Below are 11,778 nucleotides of genomic sequence, written 5' to 3'. Positions count from 1 at the left end.
TCGTGTGGGAAGGACCCCCCTATCGCCCACTCACTTGGCGATGGTTCCAAATGCTGTCGCAGAAAGGGGTTAAAAATCGTTTGTATAGCACCTCGTTGTACCAGTGGTTGTTTTTTTAAATATTCAGTCTAAGATCTGAATTTCATCAAGATAGCGCCGCTGATGAATGTTTCAATCTTATGCCCGATTCATTTCATGTCATATCTTTTCTATGTTGCTCAGTAAAGCTTGCTCTTATTTATTAATCAAACTTCCATCTCGTACAGAAAATAAAATCTATAACTTAACAACGGTTAGTTTGTTATTACTGTAGTGTGTGCAAATGTGTGAGCATTTAACAACTACATAATTTGTAAATATTCATCCAGATATTAATTTACCATGAGATTTAGCATAATTATGAGTTCCACACAAATGCAAAGTCATCTTCATTATGGAACTTGCTATATTTCTTCATGGTATCTGTGGCAACTAAAAAGCACATGATGCTAGGGAGAAATGACCAGTGGAACAGAGGAATACTAGGTAGAGATAAATGATCATGCTATTTATGGCAATGCTACCTTGGGAATAGAACATAAATAATTTAGCATGAATAGAACAAAAGGCGCCTTGTAAACTAGAAAACTCAGGTAATTTCCTGCTATCCACATGTCATAGTCTCATTGAGTACAAGACTTGCCTGAGGTTCTGATATTTTGACTCATGCCAGCCTTGGAATGCTTTGATTGACCACAGTTGAAACTTCTTCGCCATTGGCATAACTAGGTTCAAGGTGCTCTGCATTCTGCAATATACTCACCCGATATGAACTGTGTAGTAAATGAGGCAATTTTATCATGAGCACAGAATTTGAAAAGTAGAGATTTCTATAAGATAATACGACACTGTTATCATTGGGAAACAAACTGAGTTATGTGCCAACTTTCAGGTGGTACCAGTGATGGTAGAACCTAATGGTTGATGTTGCTTAAGTAATTCAGAGATCGTATGCGTGGTAACGTGTAGACACTGCCTCCTCTCCCCCGCTCCGCCTGCCGGCTGCGCGGCCGTACCCCCCCTGATGGCCGGCTCCTCGCCAACCAGTCGTGCCATCCCCCCGCCCCTGCCTACGTCGGTAGTCCGCTGCCCGGTCTCGTTCAAAGATGTGTTGCTCTCCCCGCCTTCTCCTGTAGATCCACATTCAAGCGAGCTTGCAACCCCTGCAGCTCAGATTCGCTCCATCATCGTCTCGCATTCAAGGCGGGATGGGCTGAGCGCTCCTCCTGGGCATAGCCATGCTACTGCTCGGAATCAAGGAGGGTAGAGATGGCAGCAGGTCAAGAAGAAATATTGGTGGCGGGACGAGAGGAAGCAGTTGAGACGCATTGATGGGAGGGATTCGCGTGCTCCTCCGCCGCGTCCTCTCTCCCGCATCCAGCACCTCTTCTTAACGAGGGCCGTGGGCTGCTGTTTTTGCTGCCTCTCTTCCCGTCATCGAGTTGCTTCCCGTACCAACCCGCCTAGGTGCCTTCTCTGTTCAGTTTCCGGCCACGTCTCCAGCCAGTGTGAGCTGAGATCAGGCGCCCCCAGGCAGCTTCCACCGATCATCCCTGCCGCCCCAAGTCACCCGTCGTATCCTCCTGCCAGTGGGGGAGATCCTGGCAACGCCGCTACCAGCATTGCATCCCTCGACGCGGTGGTAGCTGCTCCCGCCGCAATGGAGAACCCGGTGAGTGATGTCAGCCTCCGCTCCAGGATGGTGTTGGCGTCGGTCCCCTAGACGCCGGCACTGGCGGCCGCGGAGCGTGACTTTGAGCGGCACGCGGTGGTGGCGACGGTGCTGGGCAATAGGCCGTCGTTCACGGTCGAGGACATCTCCGTTGCTGCCTCGATGAAGTTTGGCATCGCCCGCGCCAGGATGCGCGTCTCCGTCTTCTCGCCGGGGGACTTCCTCATCCTCTTCACCGACAGCTGCATGCGGGATGTCGCACTGAGCCATGCATCGATCCTGCGCATTGGCGGCGCTGTACTACGGCTGTCTGCCTGGTCTAGGCGAGCCGGGGCAACCTTCATCAAACTTCCCTTCAAGGCAAGGGTGTGCCTGGAGGGGCCGCTGAGGCATGCCTGGACGGTGGCTGGGGTGGAAGAGCTCTTCCCCGCGCCGGCCATCGTCGACCATATCGAAGACGACGTGGCCTCGGCGAGGAGTCCACCTGCTGCTGCGCTTGGGTGTGGGTGCAAGATGCTTCGAAGATTGCAACGAGGGGCAACCTGACGATGGAGGAGCCACCACACCCAGCCTCACCGGAGTTCCACAGGAAGCTCCTCTCCGGCTCCCCGGACAGGTCTTCCACCACCCGCCCCGATCCAGTAGGCATGCTGGCCTACCCAGTCCACGACTACACCGCGCAACCTGCATCCTGTGACGAAAGCATGCGCAGCTACAACCGCGACTTCAACGTCATCCCATCGGTGATGTCTCCGGTGCAAGAGGAATGCGCCAAGTGGCACTACCGTTGGAACCTGTACTTCGAAGATGGCACCTTTCCACCCCGGCGAGGCCCTGTTCACTCGCGTCTGACCTTTGGAGGAGAAGGAGGCGGGCAAGGTGGTGGCGGAGCTGCTGATTCGGCTGGTGGAGGGGCCGCCGGCGGGAACCGCGGCTACAGAGGAAGGGAGCCCGATGAGGGGCGAGATGGTGGGCACGTGCATGGAGACCGCCATGGTAGTCCACAGGGGTCAAGACGCCGTCAACTGGCTGCCGAAGCGGCAGACGGTGCCCCTAACGGCATGATGGAGGGCACTGAGAAGATGTGAATCTTCAACGACGATCCGGCCGGGGGTGGGGCTCAGCTGGCACCTCAACCAATGGGTGAGCCGCTGACTGTGGTCCTAGCTGGACCGGCTCAGGAGAAGACAGAAGAGAAGATTGGGGTGCCCAACCAATGCCTTTCGGGAGAAGACCAGCTCACAGTTTCCTTTCCCATGTCTCCTGCCATGAGGCAGGCTGGGGATGGGCTGACTTGCCAGGCCATGATAGTGCTATGCGTGCTGGCGGAAGAGGAGATAGAGGAGATGGTCCCCGTCCAGATGGACGCTGAGCTGGCGGGACAAGTTGGGATTGAGGAGGCGTCACAGGATGATGATGGATGGGGTGAGCAGAGGCTCACGGCCCCAAGCGGCCTGATGGAAGCTAGGTTGGATGTTACTGCGAAACTATACCAGCCCGACCCAGTGTAGTTGGGCCACAACACACCGCCACCGGCTCTTCTGGACACCCAGCCTGCACCTGACCAAGTCGAGGTCTTTCTGGAGAAGTGCTCCTCCCCTGCCTCTGCGCCACTCCTCCCACCAACACCGTCGCCGCCGCGGATGAGCATGGAGGTGGATCGCCCCCTGCCACTTGGGGTCACCCGTTCCAGCAGGCGGTTGGCGGCCAAGCCAACAAGCAAGATGTCGACCATGGACAAAGTGCTCCATGTGCTTCTGAAGAAGGAGGGGCTCACTGCCGCCATGGATACCGGTGACGCTGCCTTGGAGAGGCTCCGGGTGGCCTGCAAGCAACCCTTACCCTCTGGTTTCGTTGCGGTTGTCTCGTCCCTCCTTGCGGCCACTGGCTCGACTAAGGGGGCCATTGACCACGAGAAATTGTTGCTAGAAGCAGCCGCTGCCTGACTGAAAGTTAGTCTGCAAGTGTTGGTCGTTCTTCTAGTTTCCAATGTTAGTTTTCTTTCCAATTGCTGTGTGGATCGAAGTGCTGTCAAAGATCGTGGGTGCCTTGATTACGTGTTGTAGCTCTATTGTGGTGATCTATCTAGCTATTCTGAAGTTCAAGTTCAGTCCCTGCTTTTGCTCTGTCCGCCTGGCCCATGAGGGCTACCCTGTTGATTGCTGGTACTGGTTCCCCCAATGGATTACAACCTATTGAACTGGAATGTTCGCGACATTAATAATCCCGCGAAGCGCAGGGCCATCATCATGTTCCTTGTTGAACACCAATGCAACATAGTGTGCCTCCAGGAAGTCAAATTGTCGGCCATCACCAAGAATATTGTCACTGGAACTCTTGGCCCCCGGTTCGGGGATAATTTTATATACAAGCCTGCTGTAGGAACAAGAGGAGGGATTCTGATCGCCTGTACATCCGATTTCATCATCACGCACGAGCCTCCGGCTGATGGAGCCAACTCAATTACTAGGTAGATAGTGGATAAAAGCAACAACGACATGTGGACTATCTCGGCGGTCTACGACCCACAAGAGGATTCAGACAAGGTGATGTTCATTGATGAGCTCAAAGGATTAAAACAGTTTGCTTTGCCCTGCTGGATGGTGGTAGGCGATTTCAACTTGATCAAGAAGGCCGATGAGAAGAGTAGAGGCAATATTAACTTGCAAATGATGGGAAGATTCAGAGGGGCTATTGAAGACCTGGAACTAATTGAATATCCCCTGATTGGTCGCAAATTTACCTGGTCTAATGAGAGGGACAGTGTTACATTGACAAAAATTGACAGGGTGCTCGTCTCGAAGGAATGGGATCTCAGATTCCCGGCATATCAGCTCACTCAGGCATCTTCATCCGTCTCTGATCACTGCCTTATGTTCCTCAAGCCTATTCATCAGAAGCATTTCAAGGGGTTCCGGTTTGAAGCTTATTGGCTAAAGAAACCAGATTTGGTTGACATAGTTAAGGGTGCTTGGGATAGAGGGGTTTCTTCGACTGATGCGATCAGAGTGCTCCACACAAAATTGTCAAGAACAGCTCGGGCACTGAAGAAGTGGGACAGGAAGGAAACCAGGCATTCTCGTGAGCTTTACAACGTCGCCACTAAGCTGATCTTTCTACTTGATTTGGCGCAAGAGGAGAGGGAGCTCACTGAAGAAGAGAGGAAGCTGCGGAAGGAGCTTAAGCTCAAATTACTGGGGCTTGCGGCGGTGGAGAGAATGAGGTGGCGCCAAAGATCAAGACTCACATGGATTTGAGTTGGAGACGCCAATACAAAACTCTTCCATATAAGGGCCAATGGACGAAGGAGAAAGAACCACATCCCCGCGCTTAGAGGTTCACCCGGGCTGGTTCATGATCACCATGACAAGGCTGGAATGCTTCTCAACCATTACAAGTCACTGATGGGGACTGTTAGGCAACGCCGGCTGCAAATTAACTAGGATTTTTTGGAGATGCCAACACTCGATTTGTCCCACCTTGATGGCATCTTCTCCATGGAGGAACTCAAGGCTGCGATTTTTGACTTGCATTCCGAGAAGGTGCCTGGGCCAGATGGATTTATCGGTGATTTTTTAGGCAGCGTTGGGATATAATTAGCCATGATTTACTTAATGCACTCAACCAGCTCCATAGTTTGAGGGGAACCAACTGGAACCTACTAAACACTGCTCATATTGTGCTACTGCCAAGAAGGATGGGGCTGAGCATGCGTCTGATTTCAGGCCCGTCAGCCTAATGCATAGTGTTGCAAAGATTGCTTGCAAGATCCTGGCAACCCTCCTTGCTCCCGAGTTACCAAGACTGATTTCTGCTAGTCAAAGTGCATTCATCAAAGGCCGAAGCATCCAGGATAACTTTCTTTATGTACAGAGTGTGGTGAAGGAAGCACACTCTAAGAATTTGCCTCTGTTATTTCTTAAGTTGGATATTGCCAAAGCTTTTGACTCGGTCAATTGGGGATACTTATTGGATGTTCTGAAGGGCTATGGGTTTGGGCAGCGCTGGATGGATCTCCTGGCCATTATGCTTTCTTCTTCAACTTCCAGAGTTTTGCTCAATGGAATCCCAGGAACCCCCTTTTCCCACAGGCAGGGTTTGAGGCAGGGTGATCCCCTCTCACCCATGTTGTTCATCCTAGCGATGGAACCACTGCAACGGATGTTTGCTAAGGCCACCGAGGAAGGAATCCTTTCCCAGATCAAGCAGAAGGCTGTCGGGATCAGAACTAGCATGTATGCAGATGACGCGGCACTATTCTTAAACCCAAGGAGACATGAAGTGGCGGCCACTCAACGGATTCTGAGAAGATTTGGAGACATTTCTGGGCTAATGGTTAATCTGGAGAAGTGTGTAGCCTACAAGATAAAATGCAATGATACTGACCATGCACAAACTTTGGTGGACTTTGGGGGCTCGGAGGGTTCTTTGCCATGCAAGTATTTAGGCCTCCCACTCAGTACAAGGAAGCCGAGGCAGGCAGAGATGCAACCCATTCTTGACAAGGCCAGGGCGAGGATCAAGCCATGGAAAGGAAAGCTGATGAATAGGACTGGAAGACTAGCCTTGATTAACTCGGTGCTCACTGCAATCGTGACTTATTACCTCACTTGCTTCGCTGCGGACAAGTGGGCTTCAAAAAAACTAGACAAATTCAGAAGAAGCTTTCTTTGGGCCGGAGAAGAGGAGGTTAGCGGAGGGAAATGTATGGTCAATTGGAAGCAATGTTGCACGCCCAAGAAATTTGGAGGCCTGGGCATCAAGAACATCAAGTTGTACAACAGATCGCTAAGGCTACATTGGTTGTGGTGTGAGTGGGACTTGGTTGAGCGACCTTGGAAGGGAACGCAGGTTCCCTGTGATCGCATGGACAAAGCACTTTTTGACGCTTGCACTTCAATCACTCTTGGGAATGGGTAAATCTCCCGGTTCTGGCACGATCGTTGGCTTGCGGGAGAATCTCCAAGAGACATCGCACCTGACATTTTTAAGCTGGCCTGGAGGAAGAACTTGACGGTCTCGGAAGCCTTGACTGAGGGAAGATGGATGCGAGGCGCTCAACGGATGAGTGCGGAAAATCAAATCCACCAATTCATCTCGCTGTGGGAGAAGGTTCAGACGGTATAGCTAAATAATAATAGAAACGCGATCTCTTGGAACCGATCAAGCAACGGATCCTACTCTGCCAGGTCAGCTTATGAAGCACAGTTCATTGGCCGCATCGAACAACCACACCTGGCGACGGTCTGGAGGACAAAAGTTGAGCCCAAAGTGCAGTTTTACACATGGCTGCTACTGCAAAATCGGAATTGGACTGCCGACAGGATCGATCGTCGTGGGTGGCCTCACAGCCCGGAGTGCCCGCTTTGTGACCAGGCTCCGGAAACAGCACTGCATCTCCTACTTACTTGCCCCTATGCTCAAGAGCTATGGGTTGCTGCCCGAAGCTTGCACTTGCGAGTTGCTGAAATTGCACTGGGTGCAACCTCCATCCGCTCTTGGTGGCGCAAAATCAACACCGGTGTTCCCAAGGATGCGCGCCACGAGCAGGTCCGCTTTGCTATGTACATTGCCTGAAACATTTGGAAGGAGCGGAACCGTCACGTTTTGCAGGCGACAAATGCGCAGGTCCCAACCATTTTGCAGCTTGTGAAGGATGAGATTGGCCTCCTGCAGGAGGCAGCTCGGGAGTAGTTGTTGTGTGTAGTGGGGTGGTCAGCCCCTATCTGATCATGATTCTCTAGAACTTCAGTTCACCTTTCTCTGTAACTCTGTAATTCTTTCCGATCTATAATGCAATGGCAGAACTCCTGCCTTTTCCCGTCAAAAGTAATTCAAAGATCCCAATATTGCATTCTATAAACGTATCAAAATACTTTCTCCATCTCATAATGGAAGACGTATTACATTGTTTTGTTGCTGGAATTGAGGACAAAGTGCCCCAACCGCTAGTCTAGTCAACACCGTGGCCCATAGAAGTAGTATAGAAGTGGTAGAAGAGAATGGCTGCGCACAGGTAGTAAATCCACGGCGGCGCGGGTGGATGCAATCGCACGCCACGCACCACGGATGGCTCCCGCGGATGCAAAATCTTGCCTCCGTCACTGTTAGTAAAACTCAAGTCTCTACTCCCGCTTTTAAAAGAATCGCCGCCCGCGCAGCCAGCTTGGATGCCACGGCGACGGCAAGCGCAGCCTACCCGCATCCGCATGGGCATGGCGCCACCACCATATAACGCAACACCCACCGTCCTTCTCCCTCCGTCTCCGATCCATCCAACAAACTGAAGCAGAGCAAACGGGTCGGCTCGAGATTCGGCAGCAGGGCAATTCGGTGACCTGTGTCCGTGTGGCGTGCTTGCTTCTTGATCAGGCGTCGGCAGCATGAAGCACAGATCGTCGAGGACCCGGTGCGCGCCGCCGCCGGTGGGAGTGCCAGCGCGCGGCTGGGGAGGGAGGACGCTGCTGGTGGCGGTTCGGAGGGACGCGGCCGGGAGGGAGCTGCTCACCTGGGCGCTGGCCAAGGCCGCCGCCGCCGGCGACCGCGTTGTCGCCCTCCACGTCACGACCGCCGGAGCCGCCGACGGGTTCGGGCCGGATGAGAGGAGCAGAGCCGCCAATTCGCTGGCCTCCGTGCTCGGCGCGTACGACGGCTTCTGCAATCTCAACGAGGTACCTGCCCCTCTCTTCTTGCTTGCTGCCTCTTTGGCCGGAGAATTGCTTCCTCACCGCCTTCTCTCCCCATCAGATCAGCCTGGAGCTCAGGGTCTGCCATGGATCATCCGTCAAGAGGGCTTTGGTAAACGAGGCCGTCTCCTACGGCGCCGCGCAACTCATCCTCGGGATCACCAAGAACTCTAGGCATCTCGGGTACATATAACCACTCCTGCTCCTGCACATCACATTCTGGTGTTTCATCCATCGATTCGCATGTTGCAAGCAAATGGTTACATTGTTTTCTTATCTATCATATCATCAGATTGTCTGCCACCGTTGTGGCCAAGTACTGCGCCAAGAGGATCCCGCAGAGCTGCACGGTTCTTGCGGTCAGCAATGGCGCCGTTGTGTACCATGGGAACGCAATACAGGAGGAGATCAACCACTGCTGCACTACAAGTATGCTGCCCATAAAGTTTCTTCTGCGCCTTTTTTGGGGGGTACGAATTTTCAAATTGGCTGATGACGTTCAAATTATGCTGCAGTGTCACCCCGAAGAAACTATTCTCTGGTGGCGGAGACACCACGAAGAATCTACCGGAAGATACTCGACGCAGCGGCGACGATTGGGGAGAAAACTAAGGATGACTCATCCATCGGCCATCGCCGGTCCTTGCAGCGGAACATGTCAATGTCGATGAGCGCCCCCGTCTCGCCAAAGGTAGCGGCAGCACCACCAACTCCGGTGACATGTCACAGGCGGGAACTGCCGGAGGTGGCTGCCGGGTGGCCATTGCGGAGGAAGGACATCATGCCTGCCTCGCCGGAGTGTTCGGAGATGTCTGTGGTTGAGTGGGCAATGCGGCTTCCAAGCCGGTGCTCACTGCTATCGCCAGCCAGTTCAGTCAAAACTTCCGATTACCAGGCGACCTCTCAATCAAAAAGCGATTTGACAGAGCCGCCGTCTCCGGTGACCGAGGAAGCAGCGGAGCTGGTCTCGATCAGAGACAAGTACTCGTCAATGTACACCATGTTCAGTTACGGTGATCTTGCGAGGATCACCTCTGACTTCTCCCCAGGTACGTACACCATGCAACATTTCATTGTCAGTTCTGAATGTCATTCGCAGCCGATCTTCTTATGCTTCTGCTGACGTTGAACCCACTTTCTCGAGCAGAGCGGGTAGTGGGGAAAGGTGGTGCGAGCCATGTTTACAATGGCCGTGGCGAAGACGGCAAGGAGCTGGCGGTGAAGGTCTTGAAATCTTCAGCGGAGGTGATGAAGGAGTTCGCCGCGGAGATTGGCATCATCAGCTCCGTCCACCACAAGAACGCCATGGCCCTCGTCGGGTTCTGCGCCGAGCGCGGCAAGCTCATGCTGGTCTACGACTACATGCGCAGAGGCAGCCTGGAGGAGATCTTGCACGGTGAGAAAGAATGCAAGGGCTCAAGGTTAGATTGGCCGGAGAGATTCAAGGTGGCCGTGGGAGTCGCGCGCGCCCTCAATTATCTCCACGGCGGCGGCCACACCAAGCGTCCGGTGATTCACAGGGACGTCAAGTCCTCCAACATCCTCATCTCCCAAGATTGCGAACCCAAGCTGTGCGACTTCGGCCTCGCGCTGTGGGCGGCGGACGCGGCGGCGCAGGTCACCGGCGACGACTTGGCCGGCACCTTCGGGTACTTGGCCCCTGAGTACTTCATGCACGGCAAGGTCAGCGACAAGATGGATGTGTACGCTTTCGGGGTGGTCCTTCTGGAGCTCGTCTCCGGGAGGAAGCCGGTGAGCTCCGGTGGCCCCAAGGGCCAGGAGAGCATAGTGATGTGGGTAAGTATCTTATCTTACAGCATCTTAAATTCTTAATCATCAAGAAGTGGAACAATCGTGAATGGTGCTTTAATCTAATTTGTGCTGGGCAGGCGAATTCCGCCGTGCAAGGTGGCAAGCTGACAGAGCTCGTCGATCCGAGCCTTCCGACGGACGGCGACAACGCCGGCGAGATGGAGAGAATGGCCCTCGCGGCTGCACTCTGCATCCGTCGAGCACCGCAAGGCCGGCCTAGCATGGCAAACGTAAGATTTACTATCGCCATCTCCATTTTACTTGGTCGTCTTGTTCGATCGATCGATCGTTAGCTGCTCACAACACATGGTACCGTCTGAACTTGTTCAGGTCCTGAAGCTGCTCGACGGCGACAGCGACGCCGTCCAGTGGGCGAGGTCGCAGCTAGGCGTGCCCAACGCCTGCGACGACAACCACGGCGACGAAGATTATTACAGTGCGGCTGCTTCGCCGGACAAGAACGACATCCAGTCGTACATCAAGCTCGCTCTGCTCGACGGCGGTGACGAGGAGGATGACGACGACTCCGCCTCCATGGGTTGCGCCGTCGACTTCATCGCCGGCAACATGTCGCTGGAGGAGTACATGAAGGGGAGGTGGAGCCGGTCGTCCAGCTTGACTGAAGACGGAGGCTCCAACCATGGCGGGAGTGCACGGATTTTCGTGTAGATCATCAGCAATTCTTTTGATTCTTTCGTTTATGTGTATATATGTTGAGTTGAGTTTTCTCTTTCTAGTTAGTTAGTAGGGTGGTTGTACAGTTTTCATGTTTCATCTAGCTAGTCATTCATGGATTTGTTACAACATCTGTACCATTCTCCTCCAAGGACCAAAGGAGAAAAATGTATACATTCCAGTTTGAAGTTTCTATGATACTGGGTGGGAGGGAACTATAGAATTACAACTTCGCAACAAAAAAAAATACTACTCATGCAAACAACCCTTGTTTGGATGTGGGTATTTCTATAAAGTGTTCCGAATTTACTGAAATTTGAAATGAACACATAAGATCCCAAGAAAAATACTGCCCATCCAAGCAATACCCATCGATGGAGAATTCTGGTTCTAGAATAAATTATGCATCCGTTATGGTGAGAACTAACTGTAGATGCTTTTTCAAACTTATTTTTCAGGGATTTTTCAAATTGATGTGTATGTCTCTGATTGAACTACCCGGTTTAAACGCCTATTACAGAAATACATATACACTAAATAAAACTTCATGATTGTGCTAAGCAGCGTGAACTTAATCTTAATCCCTGGGGATGTTCCACGGAATTCGCAGGTCAACGGAAATGATAGAGGTGGATTGTATGATTAGGCCTACGAGAACATGTTATGGATGCAGCATCACCATAAACAAGCACGACCATCGAAAACAGAGCATCTCTACCATACAACGAGGCTTCGCTAAGAGAAGCATGTGCAATTATGCATGCATCAATGAATAGTACGATGATTGCACTATAGGTCAACACCGATGGGAATGACACCCTTGCAATATGATTACCACCTAGGTCAACAAGTGGATGAATGGATGATAATTCAATTTAACAGCAGTCACAAACA

At 52.4% G+C, this 11,778-nt stretch overlaps 2 protein-coding genes across 2 annotated transcripts; both read left to right on the top strand.

The window, feature by feature from the left end:
- Positions 1 to 1,223: 1,223 nt before the first annotated feature.
- On the top strand, positions 1,224 to 11,752 carry LOC125508403 (protein kinase STUNTED). The gene is made up of 7 exons (XM_048673109.2): positions 1,224 to 8,382; positions 8,459 to 8,580; positions 8,690 to 8,826; positions 8,913 to 9,446; positions 9,545 to 10,194; positions 10,287 to 10,439; positions 10,540 to 11,752. Exons 1-7 carry the CDS (start codon positions 8,095 to 8,097, stop codon positions 10,876 to 10,878), a joined length of 2,223 nt encoding a protein of 740 aa, XP_048529066.1. The 5' UTR covers positions 1,224 to 8,094; the 3' UTR covers positions 10,879 to 11,752.
- LOC147970890 (uncharacterized) lies at positions 4,210 to 4,968 on the top strand. Its single transcript, XM_087523703.1, has one exon. It carries the CDS (start codon positions 4,210 to 4,212, stop codon positions 4,966 to 4,968), a length of 759 nt encoding a protein of 252 aa, XP_087379829.1.
- Positions 11,753 to 11,778: the final 26 nt, after the last annotated feature.

This window comes from Triticum urartu, chromosome 5A (genome assembly GCF_056163025.1).
Source record: "Triticum urartu cultivar PI428250 chromosome 5A, HENAU_Tu73, whole genome shotgun sequence".
Lineage (NCBI taxonomy): Eukaryota > Viridiplantae > Streptophyta > Magnoliopsida > Poales > Poaceae > Triticum > Triticum urartu.
This window is presented reverse-complemented; position numbering and strand designations above follow the sequence as displayed.